The following is a 19,383-nucleotide window of genomic DNA, read 5'->3' as shown; positions in this document are numbered from 1 at the left end:
ACACTTGAAGCTTGTCTGATGGCCTGACCTGAGTGGCATTGCAAGTGGATCCGAGCATGCATCACTAGTGCACAAAGTTTCGATCCATCCAGGAGAGCCAGTCCGCATTTGGCTCAGAGCATATGTCCGCATATAGACGTCGTCACTGGCCTTGGGCTTTTCAAACGTTCAACTTACATCTCAAAGCAGAAGAAAACAACGCAAACCATGCACTGGGTGCTGAGTTCCTTTCCGGCGAGTCGTTCGCCCACTTTGTGAATCCACACGGTCCAGGATGCCCAAGTTTCACACTGTCAAAGCGGGCGTTTTCTTGTAACGTACACGATCACAAAGAGCTGGCTTCGCTGGTAAGTCGACCCCCACGTAAAAACATAGACTCGCTATAGCCTCGTATGGGTCCTCACATTCGTGTCATGCAGGGGCGGGGGTCCATGCGCCTCGGGTGGCATGCGGGGGCTGCTCCATCGTGTCTACGTGGTCGTCATCGCCGGTAGGACCACCGGGTGTCCTCGATTTTGATTTTCCCTTGACTTTGCTTTGCTTTGGCTTTGTGGAGGCTTTCCAATATCATTATGTAAAGCCGTACCCACCCATCCTGCCGAGCACAGTGCCGTTTAATCGTTGGAAAGTCACTAACTTATCGGCCGTCTGATGGGTTGATTTCGGAATGCCCTGAAAGTCTGCTGTCGTTACTTGCCTTCAGTTTCTCATGAGCCAAGACCATCAAAAGTGCACGGCTTCGCCAACCAGCGACAAGCATGACGTCGAAAAGGTCGTGCCTTCTCCATCGTCAGATGGAACACAAGAAAGACCTTACAGCATCTACACTCCCGCCGAAAGGTGGTTCATCGTAGTAATAGCCTCCGTTGCCGCTCTCTTCAGGTGAGTTACTCAGGTCTCTTAGCCACAACGAGACACTGACGAATTCATGAGTCCTTTGGCTGCTATGACATACATGCCCGCCATCCCGGTTATAGCTGCGGATTTCCATAAATCAGTCGAACTCATCAACTTGACTGTCACTGTTTATATGGTTTTCCAGGGTATTTGTAAGTATATCACTATCCTCTCTTGTAATAAATACGTATGCCTCGTGTCGTAGCTCCGGTATTTTGGGGAACTCTGGCGGATTATGTGGGCAGGCGACCGATTTTTCTATCTTGCATGCTGGTCTTAGCTGTCGCCTGCATTGGTCTTGCCTCGGTCCCAACCTCGGATTACTGGCTACTTTTGGTGCTGCGTTGCGTCCAAGCTGCAGGCTCAGCCAGTACTATTGCGCTAGGTAGATTTTACATCTGCAACCGATATTAAAACTCAACGGCATAGGCGCTGGCGTTGTAGGGGACATTGCCACTCGCGCAGAGCGCGGTGGCTTCTTCGGCCTCTTCTTTATAGGACCACTAGTAAGTGAACGTTTGTGACCTCATTTTGTCAATGGTGACTAATCTGGGCTCTGAAAGTTGGGTCCCACTTTTGGTCCGGTAATTGGAGGTGCTCTCACTCCAACCCTTGGATGGAGGTGAGTGGCAGATTAACGTTTGTCCCGAATTCATTTCACTTCGACAATGCAGATGGATCTTTTGGATTTTTGTCATTGCTTCTGCACTTTGCTTTATCGCCCTATCGGCGTACGTGCTATCCAATATCGGTCGCTCCATTACAACGTCAACTTCTTTATAGGTTCTTCCCAGACACTTTGCGACAGTTGGTTGGTGATGGTAGCGTTTTGCCATCTAGATTTTATCGACCTCTCGTTCCACTTGTGGGCCATGGTAGGCGAGGCATGACGACAGAGCGGCCTCCGCGTGTCCCCTTCGTAAATCCGCTGCGTATTTTGACGTATCCTGATGTCCTAGCTCTCCTGCTCTTCAATGCTGTTCAGTATGCGCTATTCTATGCGATCATCGCCACTATATCATCTATTTTCCAGTCAACCTACTCCTTCCTTAACGAAACCGAAATCGGCTTGTGTTTCTTGGCTTCGGGTTTTGGAACCACCATCGGAGGATATGTCATCGGGAAAATATTGGATAGGGATTGCAGGCTGCTGAAGGAGAAACTCGCCCTTGAACGTATGATTACGACGGACACGCCAGGATTGCGAGAAGCGGTCACCCACGAAGAAAACTTCCCAATTGAAAAGGCGAGATTAAAGACCATACCCATTCAACTCTTGATTTGCGTCACATGTTGCGCGGGCTATGGATGGTGCTTGCATCAGAAGGTTAACATTGCAGTGCCACTGGTACTGCAATTTGTATGTACGTAATCGTCTCCTGGCTCTTGAGTATTCGATGTAGTTCTGAGACGTGTTTTCGCCAGTTTGCTTTTCAGTGACGGCTATATTGAACACCATTCAAACACTTCTCGTGGACTTGCTACCTGCCCATGGTTCGTCGGTGACAGCGTGTGTGCGTTGCATGCTTTAGTGTCATTATTCCTTTCAGACCCCTGAAATCCCTTCGCCCACAGGACAACTTAGTGCGATGCACATTTGGTGCAGTATGCGTTTCAGTCATAGACTTGATGTTGAACGATGTAGGTGTAGGATGGACCTACACGATCCTTGCATTGATCAGTCTTTGTACGAGCCCGATGATTTGGTTGATAGTCCGACTCGGTCCGCGTTCTCGGGCCAAACGCCGCGCGCGAAACAGCTAGAGCCTGGGATACCATGTGCACGATTTTACAACGAACTGTTTTTGGAATTACAAGCCACAGATATACTCATACTGTACCGCCTGACAATCTGAAACATCGATCCTGCTATATTCGAACACCTGGGAGAGCTACAAAGTTCACAGCAGTCAACAAATCGGAGAGGGACACCCACGTCTGCTACGAACAACACGTAGCGATCTAGTCCCCAATTACCATTCCTCAAAGGGCGTCTTTGTACTCTTCCCGCACGATATCAATTCTATCCTCACTGGATGGTGTGCTAACGAAGTCCAAATGCATGAAGTCCTCGATCATATAACGCGTTCTGCCGCAACGGATGAAATCAGCGCAGAGGAAATGGATAAGTCGGATCTGCACTATCGGCAAGTATATGGTCGAATTGTGCACGAGCTGTTCAACTCACCGGCAGATAGCAGTCCGAGTTTCCACGGCGGCTTGGAAGCGCTGGATCAGGAGGACATTAACATAATTAACCATGGGGTTCGCTGCCAGGATGGGCAGGAGTGAACTAGGAGAAAAGGAGTGAAGGATGAGAGAGGGCGAATGACCGGAGACGGCCACTGTAAGATACAGCCCGGATAGGATTTGAGTGGGTGTGCCTTCAAATATTCCGGGGTTAGTTCGGAGAACATTCCTCATCCCGCAATATCCAACTAATGAGAGACAGACAATATTATCGACGACAGTAAACTCGACTGACCCCAAACAAGTACGGAGGTCATCCGAATCAATTTGATCATTGACCTGAAGACTGACCAGGAGAGACGTAGGATACGATTGAAGGCTCCAAATTTGCAATAGGAGAAGCATGCATCCCAATGCACCAGAAGTTCGAGTCAAAATTTTCACAAGTAACCGAAAAGAGAGCAAAATTGGAAAAGCCAGGTAACATGAATGAAAAAAAGACACTAGGATGAAGGAGCCCCGGCGTCGTCAGGTAGATGGTAGACCTGCGGTCGGAAGTGCTGTGATCCTGAGCACCACTGAAGAGGAATCCATGCTGATTGGAATGGTCGCCACGACGAGGCTTGTGGCGACAGCGAGTTGAAGGAAGGAGCGGACAGGGGCATTCGACGGACGAGTTGTCCTCGCGAGGTCTCGAACAGGTTTGTCAACCTCTCTCCATGGACCCTACGGTGCATACAAAGTATTTATGGCCAGCTCGAAGACAAATGCCGCTTGACGATGTGGGTAGAACACCACCTATAGGCTGCAGAGGAATGGGCTCACTCTGTGTCGATAAGATTATCGACAGTGACTTTCGTAGAGGGGAAAGCAGAAAGCATGAGACCAACGATTTTTGGGCTGGCTGGCCGAGATACTAGTAGCAGTGGAAAGTCTCAGGAGGGAACGGTGGGCGATTGAGAGGCACAGGGATAGGCTGGGTAACGCCAGTTGGGATAGACATATATAAACAACGTCGAATGGGCAGGAACACCTGTTGGTAGAGAGAATATACTATAGAACAAAATACGACGAGTATATGTGCAAGTTTGAGAGTTAAGAGGGAAGTTAAACCTCAAACTGCTCTCTCACTAAAAGTTAGACAATCCATGATTCACGTGATCACTATGAATTCGAATCCGCAGAATGTTCCTGCAAGACCTGTGACAGGGTGCCTGGACATTTGCCACCTCCGTTTCGATGTCAGGGATACATACTCATACTAGTGTATCAAAGCAGAAAAAAAACAGCGCAAACCCTGCAAATGCAACGAGCAATGGATTCCTTTCTGGATTGTCGTTCACCCACTTCATGAATTCATACGGTCAAGAACGCCATGTTTTCGCACCGTCAAGGTGACGGCGTTTCCTTGTAACGTACATGGTTGCAAAGAGCTGACTTTGCTGACAAGTCGACCACCACGTAAAACCATTGATTTATCATAGCCTCATGTGAGTCCTCACATTAGTGCCATGCAGAGGCGGAAGTTCACACCCTTCGGAAAACGTGCAAAGGCTGCTTCATCGTGGTCTACGTGTTCATCACCGCTGGTAGGGCACTGGGCATCCGGATGTCTTCGATTTTCTCTCGACTTTGCTTTGCTCTGGCTTTGTGGAGGCTTTCCATTATCATTATGTAAAGCCGTACCCACCCATCCTGCCGGGCACGGTGCCGTGTAATCGTTGGAACGTCACTAACTTATCGGCCGTCTGATGGGTCGATTTTGGAACGCCCTGAAAGTCTACTGTCACTATCTTGCCTTCAGTTTCTCATGAACCAAGACCATCAAGAGTGCACGGTTCCGCCAACCAACGACAAGCATGACGTCGAAAAGGCCGTACCTTCTCCGCCGTCAAATAGAGCACAAGAAAGACCTTACAGCATCTACACTCCCGCCGAAAGGTGGTTCATCGTGGTAATGGCCTCCGTTGCCGCTCTCTTCAGGTGAGTTACCCAGGCCTCTTAGCCACAACGAGACACTGACGATCCCATGAGTCCTTTGGCTGCTATGACATACATGCCCGCCATCCCGGTTATAGCTGCGGATTTCCATAAATCAGTCGAGCTCATCAACTTGACCGTCACTGTTTATATGGTTTTCCAGGGTATTTGTAAGTATATCACTATCCTTTATGCTAGCGAATACATATGCACCACGCTGCAGCTCCGGTATTTTGGGGAACTCTGGCGGATTATGTGGGCAGGCGACCGATTTTCCTATCTTGCATGCTGGTCTTAACCGTTGCCTGTATTGGGCTTGCTTCGACTCCAACTTCGGATTACTGGCTACTTTTGGTGCTACGTTGCGTCCAAGCTGCAGGCTCAGCCAGTACTGTCGCGCTAGGTAGATTTTGCATCTGCAGCCAATATTAGATCTACTCAACTCAAACCGGGATAGGCGCTGGGGTTATAGGAGATATTGCCACTCGCGCAGAGCGCGGTAGCTTCTTCGGCCTCTTCTCTGTAGGACCGCTAGTGAGTAGACATTTTGAGGTTTTGGACATTTCGGATGATGACCAATCCGGGTTCTGCAAGTTCGGTCCCACTTTTGGTCCGGTAATTGGAGGTGTTCTCACACAGACCCTTGGATGGAGGTGAGTGGCAGACCAACGTTTGTCCCGAATTCACTTCACTTCGACAATGCAGATGGATCTTTTGGATCCTTGCCATCGCTTCTGCACTTTGCTTTGTCGCCCTGTTGGTGTACGTACTATTCAATATTGGTCGCCCTGTCACAACATCAATTTCTTTACAGGTTCTTCCCAGAGACTTTGCGACAACTGGTTGGGGACGGTAGCGTTTTGCCATCTAGATTTTATCGACCTCTGGTTCCACTTGTGGGCCATGGTAGGCAAGGCATGACGACAGAGCGACCCCTGCGTGTTCCCTTTGTAAATCCGCTGCGTATTTTGACATATCCGGATGTCCTAGCTCTCCTGCTCTTCAATGCCGTTCAGTATGCCGTGTTCTATGCGATCATCGCCACTATATCAACTATATTCCAATCCACCTACTCCTTCCTCAATGAAACTGAAACTGGCTTATGTTTCTTGGCTTCCGGTCTTGGAACCATCATCGGAGGATATGTCATCGGGAAAATAATGGACAGGGATTACAGGCTGTTGAAGGAGAAACTCGCCTGTGAACACAGGATTACCTCGGACACGCCAGGATCCCGGGAAGCTATCGTCTATGAAGAAAACTTCCCGATTGAAAAGGCGAGATTGAAGACCATACCTATCCAACTCTTAATCTGCATTGCATGTTGTGCTGGCTATGGGTGGTGCTTGCATCAGAAGGTTAACATTGCAGTGTCACTGGTACTGCAGTTCATATGTACGTTATCATTTTCTGGCTCTGGGGCATTCAATGTAGTTCTGAGACTCATTTTCGCCAGTTTGCTTCTCAGTGATGGCTATATTGAACACCACCCAAACACTTCTTGTCGACTTGCTGCCTACCCAGGGTTCGTCGGTGACAGCCTGTGTGCGTTTTGTGCTTTAGTTTCGTTCTTTTCAGACCCCTAAAATCCTTTCACCCACAGAACAACTTAGTGCGATGCGCGCTTGGGGCAGCATGCGTATCGGTCATAGACTTGATGTTGAATGGTGTAGGTGTAGGATGGACCTACACGATCCTCGCACTGATTAGTCTTTCTACGAGCCCGATGATTTGGTTGATACTCTGGCTCGGTCCGCGTTCTCGAGCCAAGCGCCGTGTACGAAACAACTAGAGCCTAGGATACCATGTGCACGATTTTACAACGAACTGTTTTTGGAATTACAAGCCACATATGTACTATACGCCTGACAATCTGAATCATTGACCCTGCCATGTTCAAACACCTTGATGAGCTACGAAGCTAACCACAATTAACAAAACGAGGGATGAGACTCGTGCCTGCTACGAAAAATACGTCGCGATCTGGTCCCCGATTACCATTAGTTCCTTACTCCCCTCGAAGAGCATTTTTGTACTCTCCGAGACTTCTTCCCGCACGATATCAATTCCATCCTCACTAGGAGGTGCGCTAATGAAGTCCGAGTGCCTGAGACCCTCGATTATCTGAAGCGTCCTATCGCCACGGATGAAATCATCGCGGAGGAAACGGACAAGCCGGTTCTGCACCGCTGGCGAGTATATGGTCGAACTGCGCACGAGCTGTTCAAGCCGCCGGCAGATAGCAGTCCGAGTTTCCACGGCGGCTTGGAAGCGCTCGATCAGGAGGATATTAGCGTAGTTAACCATGGGGCTGGTCTTAGCTTTTCCTCTCGCATCGACAGAAGTGCATACGATGTGACCAGAAGATGAGGGCTCTGAGGATGGGGACAATGAAGCAGAAGCCAAGTTCTCGCCATGGTCTGTTGCTCGAGTCGCAGTTCCGCACGTAACCTCTTTCATCAGCCGCGCCAGTTGCGCTCTGCTGGAGAGTGACCCGCGCTTTTGCTTGCGTGGAGCGCGATGTTTACTGACCATCTCAACCGTATCTTCATTTGAGGACAGATTTTATAACCTGACTCCATATACCAGATAAACACAATAGGTGGCTCACCAGGAGAACAGCGCTAAAACTCTCGCCCAGCTTGAGCCCCGCGTGGTGGACGAACAAGTTAGTTAAGAAGCTGCGTGTGGATCAACTGGGGATGCATAGAGGAATTTCTGTGGCGCGTACCTGGATGGCGAATTATGTACTGCGGTAAATGTACTTACAGCGTACCGGTCTTCCCGTCCGATGCCAAATATTTATGGTCAAGACTTGGTCAAGACTGCAAACCGCCTTCCTGCCGAGTCTACTACAGCGCTTGGACCACAGTACTTGGCTTCAACTCATAGGTAGTGTACTAGCCAAGTTGGTACCGTTGGCAAGAACGCCACTGACAAGGTCACGTGGGGATATACAACGAATGCGTCTTACAGTGATCATTCTTATTGCCAAGAGTACTATACGACAAGTATGATACGGAGTGGAAATCATAAAGGGACATAGTACAAGGACACCATTCCAGAACGTTTTTCTTACATATGCGAAGCCGATCAACTAATTACAGAGTAATGGTCAAGCCAGCCACTGCTGAATCGCTCTCAGTGTTGCGGGACATGCAGGATCCCAAGGAAAGGCAAGCCAATCGTGGATAACGTCCCCCGCTTCATAGTACGTGACATTGTCTGCACCCATATCAGCGACCATCTTGTTCCTTAGAGTGCGTATCTGATCAAGGAGTCTTTCTGCACCGCCTGCGGTGATGAACGTACGTGGGAAGCCTTTGAATCGAGCTTGGGCGGACGGATGCAGGGACGCAGGGGAAATGTAGCGGTTGCAGGAGGCCATCTCGGGACCATGAGGACCGAGGAAGGCTCGTCTGCAATAGGACGCAAAAGTACCCTCGACCAGATCGTCGATAACGTCCATAGTATTGGTGAGGGAAGATGAGCCAGGGATATCATGCGAACCACTCAAATCTGCCCAGGGCGAGAGGAGTAACAGACTGCCCGGTGGTCTTGGCAACGACACCTCGGTGGATGAACTGTTTTCAACAAGGTATCGAACGAGCGCCAAAGCCAAATTCCCGCCTGCAGAATCTCCAACGACAATGATATCAAGCGGGCTGTAGCCTACAACATTCACGAGGTAATTGTACCCCGCAAGTGCATCCAGAAGCGCAGTAGGGAACGGATGACGATCAGGCGATGGATACGCAGATGAAAGTCGATACTCGACCGCCAGAAGACGTGGGATATTGGGGTCAACTTCCATTAGGGTGCGGGGTATGTTGGTAAGAATGCCGGTGTCTGGATGGGCGCATTCGACGGTATATCCTCCTCCGTGGAAATATATAAACACCTTTTCACCAGGCTGCACGAATGAATTGGGCACATGGGAGATGCCCTTCTTTCCAAGCCAGTATCCCGGGATACGAATTGGCTCGACATTGGAGAGCGTGCTCCAGGCTTTGAGTTCAGCTGTAATAAGATGGGGTACTCCGTCGATCCAAACACCTTCTCCATTTTTTGCAGGAGTTATGGCACGATGGTCAGGAAGACCGCCCAAACCATCCACTCTGTGCAACCAGAGGCACACCTGCTTAGTGAGAGGGATAGCAACGCTAGTGGATCAACAACACTTACAGAGCAGAAGTGGTAATTGAGTGCCGAGTGTATGCAACCGAGATTGCGTACCTCCACGACCATGCATGTCGTGGTCGCGCTGACGGGAAAGCATATGTTACCGCCCACACTGGCAGTCGCACGAGAAAAGTTATGGGAATCTCATATGCAAGATAGATTGCTTTCCATGGCTGTCTGGAGTATTTGCCATGGTCTGCCATGCTTGATTCTCTTGACGAGGTCCGGTGAGTTCGTGCACGGGCCCAGTATACGAATCTTATACACTCAGCAAATCTCACCGAGAAAATCGGAACATGTGGGCAGTCTCGGATACATTACGGCAAATCTGATCAGGAATATAGTATTAGGCAGAATTGGATGTTGCATGTGACAACCTAGGCCAATCAGACAAACACACGTCAGTGAAACGAAACGGGTTGGTTCATGGCCTGAAATGACATAGCAGAAATGTCAAGTGGAAGTGATCGGTACCTACACGAAACTAACGAAGCGGTCCCTTCCCCGGATCTCGTGAGATCACGTTCGAGTCCAGGGCCGGGGTCCTGAAAGAGGTGAACTAAGCCGCCGGAGGTGAATTATTATCGTAGTCCATGTTCCAAGGGGGTCCTTAGTGTACGAGAGTATGAGTAATTTTACCTCACATCTATTAGGACTCAAACCTGAATACATAACACAGAGTATGGGCACCACATTAAGCAGACGAGGTGTTGCGATACCAGTACATCATTCTTGAGGCTTGAGGATTGTTTTATGACCCAGCCCAATATGGTCACTGAGCGAGCCATTGCTGAATGGCTTTCAGCGTTGCAGGACATGCGGGATCCCAAGGAAACGCAAGGCAATCGTGAATAGCATCCGTCGCCTCGTAATAAGTCACTTTGTCTGCTCCCATATCGATGGCCATCCTGTTCCTCAGAGTGCGTATCTGGTCGAGCAGCCTCTCTGCATCGCCAGCAGTGATGAGCGTCCGTGGAAAGCCTTTGAATCGAGCTTGAACGGAGGGATGCATGCATGCAGGGGAGATGTAGCGATTGCAGGAGGCCATTCCAAGACCATAAGGTCCGAGAAAAGCTTGTTTGCAATAGGATACGAAAGAACCCTCACCTCCATCGTCGAGGAAGTCCATAGTGTTAGTGAGGAAAGAGGAGCCAGGGGTGTCATGCGAATTACTCAAATCCGTCCAGGGTGAGAAGAGTAAGAGACCGCCAGGTGGTCCTGGCAAGGACACCTCAGTAGCGGACACGCTTTCAGTAAGATATCGTACAAGTGCCAAGGCCAGATTCCCGCCTGCAGAATCGCCGGCTGCAATGATATCGTGTGGGCTGTAGCCTACGACATTCACGAGGTAATTGTACCCTGCAAGTGCGTCCAGAAGAGCGGTAGGGAACGGATGACGATCAAGTAATGGATGAGTAGATGAAAGCCGGTACTCGACCGCCAGAGCACGTGGGATACGGGGATCCAGTTCGATCAGCGCGCGGGGTATGTTGGCTGTGCCACCGTCTGGATGGGCACATTCGACGGTATATCCTCCTCCGTGGAAAAATATAAACACCTTTTTACCAGGCTGTACTGGTGAATCGGGTATATGGGAGATACCTTTCTTTCCAAGCCAGTATCCTGGGATACGAATGGGCTCAACGTTGGAGAGCGTGGTCCAGACTTTGAGTTCAGCTGTAATGAGGTGGGGTACTCCGTCGATCCAAACACCTTCTCCATTTTTTGCAGGAGTTATTGCACGATGGTTGGGGACAGGTCCAAAGCCGCCCACGCTGTGCAACCAACGATGCAGCAGTTTAGCAGGGGAGATGGCGACGCAAAATGGGCTATAACACTTACAGAGCAGCGGTGGCAGTTACACGTCGAAGGAGTGCAACCGCAATTGCATGTCTCCACGACCATGTTGGTCGTGGCCGGGCGGAAGGGAAAATATATGTTACCGCCCACACAGGCAGTCGCACAAACAAGGTCACAGGGACCTGAAAGGCTAGGTAGAGCGCTTTCCATGGCTGTTTGGAGTACTGATACGCCATAGCCCGTCTCAGTGTTTGCAGAGTACTTTTGTGGTGCTTGCACGATTCTATCACGGTGTTTATAACCCAACAAATTCTTCCATTGCAGAACTCGAATTTCCAAGCCCGTGACACGACGGGATTGCAAGGAAGTCTACTGTATATCTAAGTCCATTATAATTCAAAACCTAAAACCGCCAGCCAAGTCCATGACGTGCTTAGGATCCACCTGCTGTTGCAAACTACGCAATTTCGGAAGGTTGTCTCCGTACATCATCTCCGCCGGCGTATCGAATATGGCATAGTTGGGGTATCGTGGTGCTAGAGGTTCGCCCACTAGATTCTGGAGAGTCGAGGCACTCTCCCGTACCGCAGCATGCATAGCAGAGTCGGACGTTTGGTTGGCCCACGAGTAGTAAATTTTAAGAGGGGTGAAGCCGTTGGCGCGTGTCGGAGGGAACGCGGACGGGGTAGAGGAATGCTTGTATAGAGAGGGAAGGAATGGTTCTACAACATAGGACACGAATTCAGCGCCGAGGGTCGAGCTTGCACCCCAGAACTACAAACCCAGGTACGTGAATTCATAATGCTAGGATTAGACACTGTACTCACAGTGGTCTCGTTCACTACAGCATTAAGGAATGGAACGGAGTAGTTTAGGACTGATATGGTGTTGAAAATCGCGCTGTGCGATGCCGGTCAGGAGAGTTCTCTGGGTTTGCATTTATCTTACCGGCTGCCGTAGGTGGCGTTGGCCATTGACGTTTTGATAAGTGCAGGGAACGACATAGTCGAAACGTTCTTGACAAGAGAGGGGATAGCTAGAAATTCGTCAAAAACACCCGAGGGCGGGGTGGGCGCGTCATAGAACACTAGCGCCGATGGGCCCAACTGTGGGCTGGTAAGCAGGGGGTAGACCAGGTTATGCACAAAGTACAGTACCGAGTTTCGACTGAGGAAGTAGTCATATGTGATCATAAGAGATGCTTTCGGATCAGTCGTCTTTGACGCGAAGTCAACGATTGCCTGATTAAGGAGCCCGATATTGTCGGCGGAGTAGGTGATGAAACCACCCTGCAGAAGCCTGAGAAATGCTTGGTTCGCGGGTTCACTCCGGGAAGACTCACCCAAACCTGTCCCTGCGAAAACGTCTGCAAAGTGAACCTTGTTACGATGCCCTACAGGAGAGTGAGTGGCAAACATAAAGATTATAAGGAAAATGCACACAAAGTTGTTGAACCCACCCTACAAATTACCGTCAGAGCCCTTCTAGATACCGTACGTAGCTCGTAGACGTACCCTCAGCCCGAAGAAAAGGTCTTGGTCCTGCGCCGTTACGTTTTTGACAGTACCGTTAGGCATTACAAGCTCATAAGCCTGCACGGTGTCAACAGTCAAACCGTACTGATTTGTGAGGTACGAATATCCTACAATCGGTTCTAAGTACGAAGTTATTAATGGCCCAAACTCGATCGTACATACCTCCGCCAAGTGATAAACCAGCAACACCAACTCCTGGACCTCTCGCGCCTACGACATTGACACCGAGAGGATCAAGAGCAGCATAGACAGTGTCCCACGTCAAACCCGCGCCGATGGTCGCTGTCTGCGATTCCGGGTCATAGACCACGTCCGAAAAGCGCGACAACGCAATTTGAACGCCAGTGGTAGATGAAAAGCCGGGGTTTGTGGTGTGGCCACCACCTTTGACCTGCATAACTTTGGCGTCAGAACAGGACGCGAACGAGAGAAGGGGAAACAGACTGCAAAAGGTGTTCGCAGCGTAGATATCACATTAAGCTACGGACGTGTCACTTTAGTAGGACAGAGCCGATTTAGAGCCTACCGCTTTCCCCAGATCCTCAGCCGTTCCGGGCTCGAAAGAGCAAGTCGCATTTTGCGAGCTGGACGAAGCCCAGTGGGTCACGTCGCGTGGATATGGCAAGGTACCTGCATGATGTCAGAGTCGGATAGAATATTTCGCTGAATGGCACGAACCAGGATAGAAGACTCCGGAAGAGGTCGAAACTGAAGCCGCAATTTGTTGACACGCGTCAGCGGCCGAGGTGGGGTCCGCGAGCGCGGCGGAGAGCACGGCCCAGGGGAGGAGCACAAAGACACTGCGAAAAGCGGTCATCCAGATGTAAACGGTGAAACGAGAGAAGCGGGAGGGGACAAACTTTTTACACTCTAGCCTCCGGTTGACTTAAATACCGCAGTAAGTGAGCAGCCGAGTTACCACCGAGCAAGCTGGTACCTGTATGACATGGAAGCAGATTTGGAGTCTGTGCCAGATAACTCGGCTATAATCACGTGCAGCGGACACTGCTCTACTATTAACCACTGCAAGTCCTGGCCTGAGGAGTGGTCTGGCATACCCGTCGATGGCTCTTCGCTGGAATGGGTTCAGGTCACTCCTTCTGTCCTCCCGGCCCGCCACGGTGAACTTCGTGCCAAAGGTCCCCCGCGCATCCGTCAGGACCGAGTCGATACTATCACCACCCTCCTCCCATCCTTTCCGTCCCCCTAACGCCCACGCTTGGATTTGGCGCTCCAGACTATGGCTCTTTCCAGTCGCAGGAGGGATTTTTCTGTACCTGTCTCCAAGTCCACAACCACATCTGTCCACTCTCTTTGCGTCGCCAACCCTCATACCTTGTCCAGACACCCAGAAACGTGTCAGGGACTTCGCGAACGAGGACCTGATTGGATCACCTGCAGAACCCCACCTCTCAGTCATCTCCCGAATACTGAGTCTACTTCAGGACTATGTCTTGGATCCTGTGATGACTGCAAAGCGTTTCTTACAGCTGTTCTTTCTCTTCCTACCGGTCATTGCCACGATGCCAATGTTGCTGGTTGGTAATCCAGAAAGGGGATTGCAAGGAGACCGTTGGGGTGCCGTCTGGTGGTACGGATTGTTGGTCTCCAAAATGCAGGTAGCGGGTCCCACTTTTATAAAGGTGAATATCACGCATTTCTGCCACGATCTACTCTAAGTTTGCATCTCTAGCTTGCCCAATGGGCTGCGACCCGTCCTGACCTCTTTCCTACTTTACTCTGTGACAAACTTGGAGAATTGCATTCCAAGGGGAGACCTCATCCATTAGAATTTACAATATACGGCTTGGAAAAGGTCTTCCAGAGGCCATTTAGCGAAATTTTCGAAGAGTTCGACCAGAATCCCATCGGTACCGGTGCAATAGCGCAGGTGTGCCTTTTATCGTCTTTCGCTAGCGCTGTCCACTGAAGGCACATGAGGTTTACAAAGCTACCCTTCGGCCAGACGTTATACCACCGTCGTATCTCGGTCCAAAACGCTCGCCAAAAATGGCTGGTTCGTTGAATCCTGTCATGTTAGACCAACCGCTACCGTCAGTACCAACCGCCGCAGTCGCCGTAAAGGTTCTCCATCCAAGTGTCGCCAAACTAATCGCGCGTGACCTCTCGATCATGTCGTTTTTCGCCCATGTCATCACTCTCCTCCCCGGCATGCGCTGGATTTCCTTACCTGAGGAGGTCGCTGTCTTCGGTGATATGATGCGTCAACAACTATGTCTCCGTCGCGAAGCGGGAAACTTGGTTACGTTCGAGCAAAACTTTGCGCCGCGCACTCTTCCTGTCACCTTTCCAAGGCCCCTCGAGGAATTTTCTACCTCTGAGTTACTTGTAGAGGAATATGAACGAGCTCTGCCATTAGAACTGTTCTTGAAGAACGGTGCTGGGCCATTCGACAAACAACTGGCTACCATCGGTCTCGATGCTTTTCTGGTAGGCAAAGCATCATGAACCTGATATTCTTTCTTAAAAGACCTATACAGAACATGCTCTTGCTTGATAACTTTGTCCACGCAGATCTTCACCCAGGAAATATCATGGTCAAGTTCACGCGGTCGCTTACAAGTTATGATCTCCTACGTAGTCTTTTCGACAATTTCTTTAACAAAAGAGACGGGACCGCGTCCACGCTCCATCATCAGTCAGAATCCGATCAGATTGTCTCCCAACTGCAAGAACTTCGAGGCAAACCTGTAGAGTGGCGAAAGGAACTGCAGAGGGTCTGCGACGGCGGATACATCCCTGAAATTGTCTTCATTGATACCGGTTTGGTGACCACTCTCAATGCCCAGAACCGTCGGAATTTTTTGGATCTTTTCCGTGCCGTGGCCGAATTTGATGGCTATCGCGCCGGACAGCTCATGGTCGAACGATGCCGCACTCCTGATCTCGTCGTAGATGCCGAGACATTCGCGCTCAGGATGCAACATATCGTGCTCGGCGTGAAGCGCAAGACTTTTTCGCTTGGTCAAATCAGAATTTCGGATATCTTGACCGAGGTTTTGAAGGCTGTCCGGCAACACCATGTGAAAATGGAGGGAGATTTTATCAACACAGTGATATCTATCTTGCTGCTGGAGGGTATAGGGCGACAACTTGACCCGACATTGGACTTATTCAAGAGCGCCTTACCAATTCTAAGACAACTCGGAAGGCAAATGACATTGGAAGAATCTATTGCCCACCTGCCGTCCGACAACCTCGGGGCTTTCCTGAAGGTCAGTTAATAAACACATGTGATCTGTTGTGGTATACAAAGTGAAATTTACAGGTCTGGGTATGGGTTGAAGCCAGACAGTTGGCTTCGGCCGCATTTGTCGATGTGGACGACATGGTGAAGTACGGCTGGTACGTGATCAGCTCTGCTACTGAAGGAGCATGACTCTGATCGGAGACGTGAACAGGCTCACTCCTAGCGTATGAACGTTGATGACGATCAATGAGGATTGGACCAAAAGGTAGATGTGCGGTAGAATTTCGCAATACATATATTATGGACACCCATGTAGCATAGTTACAGTGAGACCTAACCACCATTCACTTATAATATACCAATCCAACGGCCGATGGGCTGTTGCGTCGGTTCCCGCAATGTAGTTTGCCACGATATAACTTTGTTCCGATACCACCCTCGAGGACTCTTGAAGTTTTCCCTCGATTGTCCCCTGTTCAACTAATGCCTTCCGCACTGTTGACGACTGATCTGCAAGACCTCACTCTTATATCGAGGGGAAAAGTGCGCGATGTTTACCACACTTCCTCAGAAGATCTCTTGCTCTTCGTCGCAACCGATAGAATATCAGTATTCGACGTTATCTTGAAGGATGTGGGTGGTTTCGATCGCTGGCTGTCGTTATCCTTACGACGCTCATATAGGGTATTCCCGACAAAGGGAAGACATTAACGAGAATATCGCTATTCTGGTTTGAGAAACTGAAGGGTATCGTTCCAAACCATCTCGTGACGGCCGATATAGACGAGATGCCCGAGGAAGTGAGGAAATACAAGGATCAACTCGATGGCCGCTCCATGCTTGTGAAGAAGGCTAAAGTCATACCCATCGAGTTTATAGTTCGGGGGTACCTCACCGGTGAGGTTCCATGATTCTTGGATTCGACTGCTCGTGACTTTTTTGAGACTCCCAGGATCCGCATGGGCGGAGTACAAGAAAACTGGAACTATGCACGGAATGCCTCTTCCAGAGGGAATGGTCGAGTCCCAGCGGCTACCCCAACCACTGGTAACCCCGTCGACGAAAGCGGAACAAGGCGCTCACGACGAGAACATCTCTCCGGATAGGGGTGCGTACTTTGTGATACCTTACCACGCAGTATTACGATTCACGTTATCTAGCTGGACAACTTATCGGTTCGAAGGTTTACACCCGCGTTGCAGACATAGCCCTTAAGTTATATTCGACTGCGGCTGAATACGCATATTCCCATGGACTTATCCTCGCGGATACCAAGTTTGAATTTGGGTTGATTCCGTCGACCGCGGATACCTCGGAGGATGAAGTCATCCTTGTCGACGAGGTTCTCACTCCGGATTCGTCGCGTTATTGGCCTCTCGATCAATACGTTCCAGGGAAGCCTCAACCCAGCTTCGACAAACAATATGTGAGGGATTGGCTAGTCTCTGTAGGGTATCGCAAGGGCCTGGAGAGTGGGCCTGGAGGTAGCGGCGAAGGCTGGGGTATCGACGAGGCCGTCATTCAGGGGACTCAAAGAAGGTATTCAGAGGCTGAGGAAATGCTGAAAAACGAGAGTCCCGAAGCCTGAGCCCCTCGGGATGCTGAGTATTTACTGTGTATTTATGTGAGACATCTGATACGCCGCGTCCCGCAGGAGTCCTGCTGTTAGATTTTACGAGGTCAGTCCAGGCTAGAATTGGTTTGCGGGTTCAACGGCAGCTCCCAAGGCTGGGATATAAGTTCTCATACGAGGAGGGCGACGTCGGCTTTCCCTTGATCGAGGTATGACCGTTTTAAGATGGTTTAAAGGAGGCCACCCATAGCAACAAGGAGGTCAGGACGTTTGCGACTTCTGCAAAAAAAACCCTAACACAGTATCCATCCGTGCCTTTCCTTTTGGGATATGTGAGGATTCACTCCGCATTGATACCGCCCCGTGGCGTAGGAGTGCTAGACTTCCTTCGAAGTGGGAGGGCTGAATACCGATGGTTCGGTTGGCTGCCTGAGTAGATCAGTATTCCAGGGGCCCTTACCAGATTAAGGAACATGACATCACTATTATAACTGCCGCTGGTTGCATTGTCAGCCAATTCCAGTCCCAGTTCCAATTGGATTAGCCTACGTAGCCTGCGATTACACACAGCAGTTGCTCGCCTTATCGATCCAGCAATGAGTAGCATCTTTCTCCCCTATCTCCAAAGTATCGAGCCAGACGCGCAATTCACCTTCGATTTACCCCTCGTCAAATCATCCACAGGAAAAAGGTACTATGCTAAGGTTGGAAGCCCGGGGGAGAAGGACCAATATGTGGGAGAAGCAGAATCGCTCCGCGCCATCTACGAAGCTGCGCCTGGGCTGGCGCCAAGGTTATTGGCTAGCGGCACTACGGGAGACGATGCACCATCGGGACCTGGAAATCCATTCTTCCTCTCTGAGTACATGGACATTGGCAGTCTGACCGTCCAAACGGCAGAGTTGCTGGGCGAAAGACTTGCGAAGGAATTGCACGCTTTCAAGAGTCCCAAAGGATTCGGGTTTGCCGTTCCAACATATTGTGGAGCCACCAGACAAGACAACGGATGGTTTGGCACTTGGGAAGAGTGTTTCAGCGCAATGATCAAGAATCTTCTACAGAAGCTTCCGAGTGAAAGAAGATATGCCGAATTGTCGCATAAGGGAGAGGAGGTACGGACGAGGTATGTCGGTCGGTATGCTTGGTGGAACGACGGTTTATGTACTTGAAATGCAGAGTCATACCGTGGCTCCTCCAACCGTTAGTGATTGAACCTAGTTCTGCTACACGGTGATCTTTGGGTAAGTTCTCCGTCCTTCCATTCATAACTAATCCAATCCCTGCGTAGTCTGGTAACACAGGGACCTAACAGGAAAACGGGTCAACCGGTCATTTTTGATCCGTCGTCCTACTACGGACACAACGAAGCTGAGTGAGTAATTTCCGTGGATAGCGATCACGAATCTCCTTTAAGCCTTGTGCAGTCTAGCGATTGCTCGTATATTTGGAGGAATACCAGGCAGCTTCTTCGTTGCATACCACAAGCACATGCCCAAGACCGAGCCTGTCCAGCAATACAACCTCCGTGGAGATCTTTACGAGCTTTATCACTACTTGAACCACACGGCACTGTTTGGAGTGAGTGTTCATCTCCATAAAAGAAAGGAAGGTGTATACCTACTGATACGAACTCATCGCAGGGTGGATATGCCGGTAGTGCTCTTCAGAAAATGAATAAGTTGTTGAGGGCCTGTCCACTTGTATAGACATTGTGATTAGTCATCCACGTGCGCAAAGACACATCAACATATCTTACATGGCTTACTAGCTGAGCTGGACGACGCGCTCGTCGTTGCTCTCGAACCACCGTCTTCCTCAGCGAAGTTCGTCAAACCAAACCCAAGTTCAGCTTAGGCCCTGCACATTGGTCGCTCATAGCTATCGAGACGTCTAATTCCTCGTTTGTCTCGACAACCACACGCTGCTAGGCTTCCATCATGAGCCAAGGTATCTACAGACGTTAGTTTGCCAGAGAATTGTATCTCAATTATCATTCGAGATATGGATGCCTCTCA

General features: G+C 50.0%; 10 protein-coding genes across 10 annotated transcripts; 5 read left to right on the top strand and 5 right to left on the bottom strand.

The window, feature by feature from the left end:
- The first annotated feature begins 602 nt into the window (after positions 1-602).
- F5J12DRAFT_537048 (major facilitator superfamily domain-containing protein) lies at positions 603-2,869 on the top strand. The gene is made up of 9 exons (XM_051739936.1): positions 603-882; positions 934-1,049; positions 1,103-1,282; positions 1,327-1,403; positions 1,461-1,519; positions 1,572-1,628; positions 1,681-2,261; positions 2,323-2,411; positions 2,473-2,869. Exons 1-9 carry the CDS (start codon positions 710-712, stop codon positions 2,659-2,661), a joined length of 1,521 nt encoding a protein of 506 aa, XP_051601689.1. The 5' UTR covers positions 603-709; the 3' UTR covers positions 2,662-2,869.
- On the bottom strand, positions 2,390-3,504 carry F5J12DRAFT_818352 (uncharacterized protein). The gene is made up of 3 exons (XM_051745183.1): positions 3,086-3,504; positions 2,834-2,986; positions 2,390-2,780 (listed from the first exon to the last, which is right to left on the bottom strand). The coding sequence occupies exons 1-2, from the start codon at positions 3,490-3,492 to the stop codon at positions 2,881-2,883; spliced, it is 513 nt and encodes a 170-aa protein (XP_051601688.1). The 5' UTR covers positions 3,493-3,504; the 3' UTR covers positions 2,390-2,780; positions 2,834-2,880.
- Positions 3,505-4,734: 1,230 nt separating this feature from the next.
- Positions 4,735-6,944, top strand: F5J12DRAFT_536733 (major facilitator superfamily domain-containing protein). The gene is made up of 9 exons (XM_051739933.1): positions 4,735-5,070; positions 5,122-5,237; positions 5,291-5,470; positions 5,525-5,601; positions 5,662-5,720; positions 5,773-5,829; positions 5,882-6,462; positions 6,524-6,612; positions 6,671-6,944. Exons 1-9 carry the CDS (start codon positions 4,898-4,900, stop codon positions 6,857-6,859), a joined length of 1,521 nt encoding a protein of 506 aa, XP_051601687.1. The 5' UTR covers positions 4,735-4,897; the 3' UTR covers positions 6,860-6,944.
- F5J12DRAFT_536908 (uncharacterized protein) lies at positions 6,654-7,672 on the bottom strand. The gene has a single exon (XM_051739935.1). The coding sequence runs from the start codon at positions 7,600-7,602 to the stop codon at positions 7,030-7,032; it is 573 nt and encodes a 190-aa protein (XP_051601686.1). The 5' UTR covers positions 7,603-7,672; the 3' UTR covers positions 6,654-7,029.
- Positions 7,673-8,031: 359 nt separating this feature from the next.
- Positions 8,032-9,472, bottom strand: F5J12DRAFT_818326 (Alpha/Beta hydrolase protein). Its single transcript, XM_051745182.1, has 2 exons — positions 9,253-9,472; positions 8,032-9,185 (listed from the first exon to the last, which is right to left on the bottom strand). Exons 1-2 carry the CDS (start codon positions 9,450-9,452, stop codon positions 8,183-8,185), a joined length of 1,203 nt encoding a protein of 400 aa, XP_051601685.1. The 5' UTR covers positions 9,453-9,472; the 3' UTR covers positions 8,032-8,182.
- Positions 9,473-9,733: 261 nt separating this feature from the next.
- Positions 9,734-11,528, bottom strand: F5J12DRAFT_536862 (Alpha/Beta hydrolase protein). The gene is made up of 3 exons (XM_051739934.1): positions 11,092-11,528; positions 9,912-11,024; positions 9,734-9,858 (listed from the first exon to the last, which is right to left on the bottom strand). Exons 1-2 carry the CDS (start codon positions 11,283-11,285, stop codon positions 10,022-10,024), a joined length of 1,197 nt encoding a protein of 398 aa, XP_051601684.1. The 5' UTR covers positions 11,286-11,528; the 3' UTR covers positions 9,734-9,858; positions 9,912-10,021.
- Positions 11,367-13,401, bottom strand: F5J12DRAFT_971150 (uncharacterized protein; the record flags this gene model as incomplete). The annotated part of the gene is made up of 11 exons (XM_051750094.1): positions 11,367-11,823; positions 11,877-11,949; positions 11,998-12,155; positions 12,207-12,338; positions 12,392-12,442; positions 12,492-12,509; positions 12,564-12,691; positions 12,747-12,975; positions 13,029-13,064; positions 13,111-13,214; positions 13,263-13,401. 11 exons carry the CDS (start codon positions 13,399-13,401, stop codon positions 11,446-11,448), a joined length of 1,446 nt encoding a protein of 481 aa, XP_051601683.1. The 3' UTR covers positions 11,367-11,445.
- Positions 13,402-13,648: 247 nt separating this feature from the next.
- F5J12DRAFT_890841 (uncharacterized protein) lies at positions 13,649-16,025 on the top strand (the record flags this gene model as incomplete). The annotated part of the gene is made up of 6 exons (XM_051747431.1): positions 13,649-14,227; positions 14,278-14,475; positions 14,526-15,035; positions 15,086-15,820; positions 15,874-15,950; positions 16,007-16,025. The coding sequence occupies 6 exons, from the start codon at positions 13,649-13,651 to the stop codon at positions 16,023-16,025; spliced, it is 2,118 nt and encodes a 705-aa protein (XP_051601682.1).
- Positions 16,026-16,152: 127 nt separating this feature from the next.
- F5J12DRAFT_536653 (uncharacterized protein) lies at positions 16,153-17,712 on the top strand. The gene is made up of 5 exons (XM_051739932.1): positions 16,153-16,428; positions 16,479-16,692; positions 16,748-16,903; positions 16,956-17,628; positions 17,706-17,712. Exons 1-4 carry the CDS (start codon positions 16,279-16,281, stop codon positions 17,381-17,383), a joined length of 948 nt encoding a protein of 315 aa, XP_051601681.1. The 5' UTR covers positions 16,153-16,278; the 3' UTR covers positions 17,384-17,628; positions 17,706-17,712.
- A 252-nt stretch (positions 17,713-17,964) lies between these two features.
- On the top strand, positions 17,965-19,074 carry F5J12DRAFT_904664 (Fructosamine/Ketosamine-3-kinase; the record flags this gene model as incomplete). The annotated part of the gene is made up of 5 exons (XM_051748561.1): positions 17,965-18,491; positions 18,545-18,598; positions 18,657-18,740; positions 18,793-18,946; positions 19,009-19,074. The coding sequence occupies 5 exons, from the start codon at positions 17,965-17,967 to the stop codon at positions 19,072-19,074; spliced, it is 885 nt and encodes a 294-aa protein (XP_051601680.1).
- Positions 19,075-19,383: the final 309 nt, after the last annotated feature.

This window comes from Pisolithus orientalis (genome assembly GCF_024613125.1).
Source record: "Pisolithus orientalis strain OTSU chromosome Unknown F5J12scaffold_8, whole genome shotgun sequence".
Classification (NCBI taxonomy): Eukaryota; Fungi; Basidiomycota; class Agaricomycetes; order Boletales; family Pisolithaceae; genus Pisolithus; species Pisolithus orientalis.
Note: the sequence above shows the minus strand (reverse complement) of the source record. Positions and strands in the feature narration are given on the sequence as shown.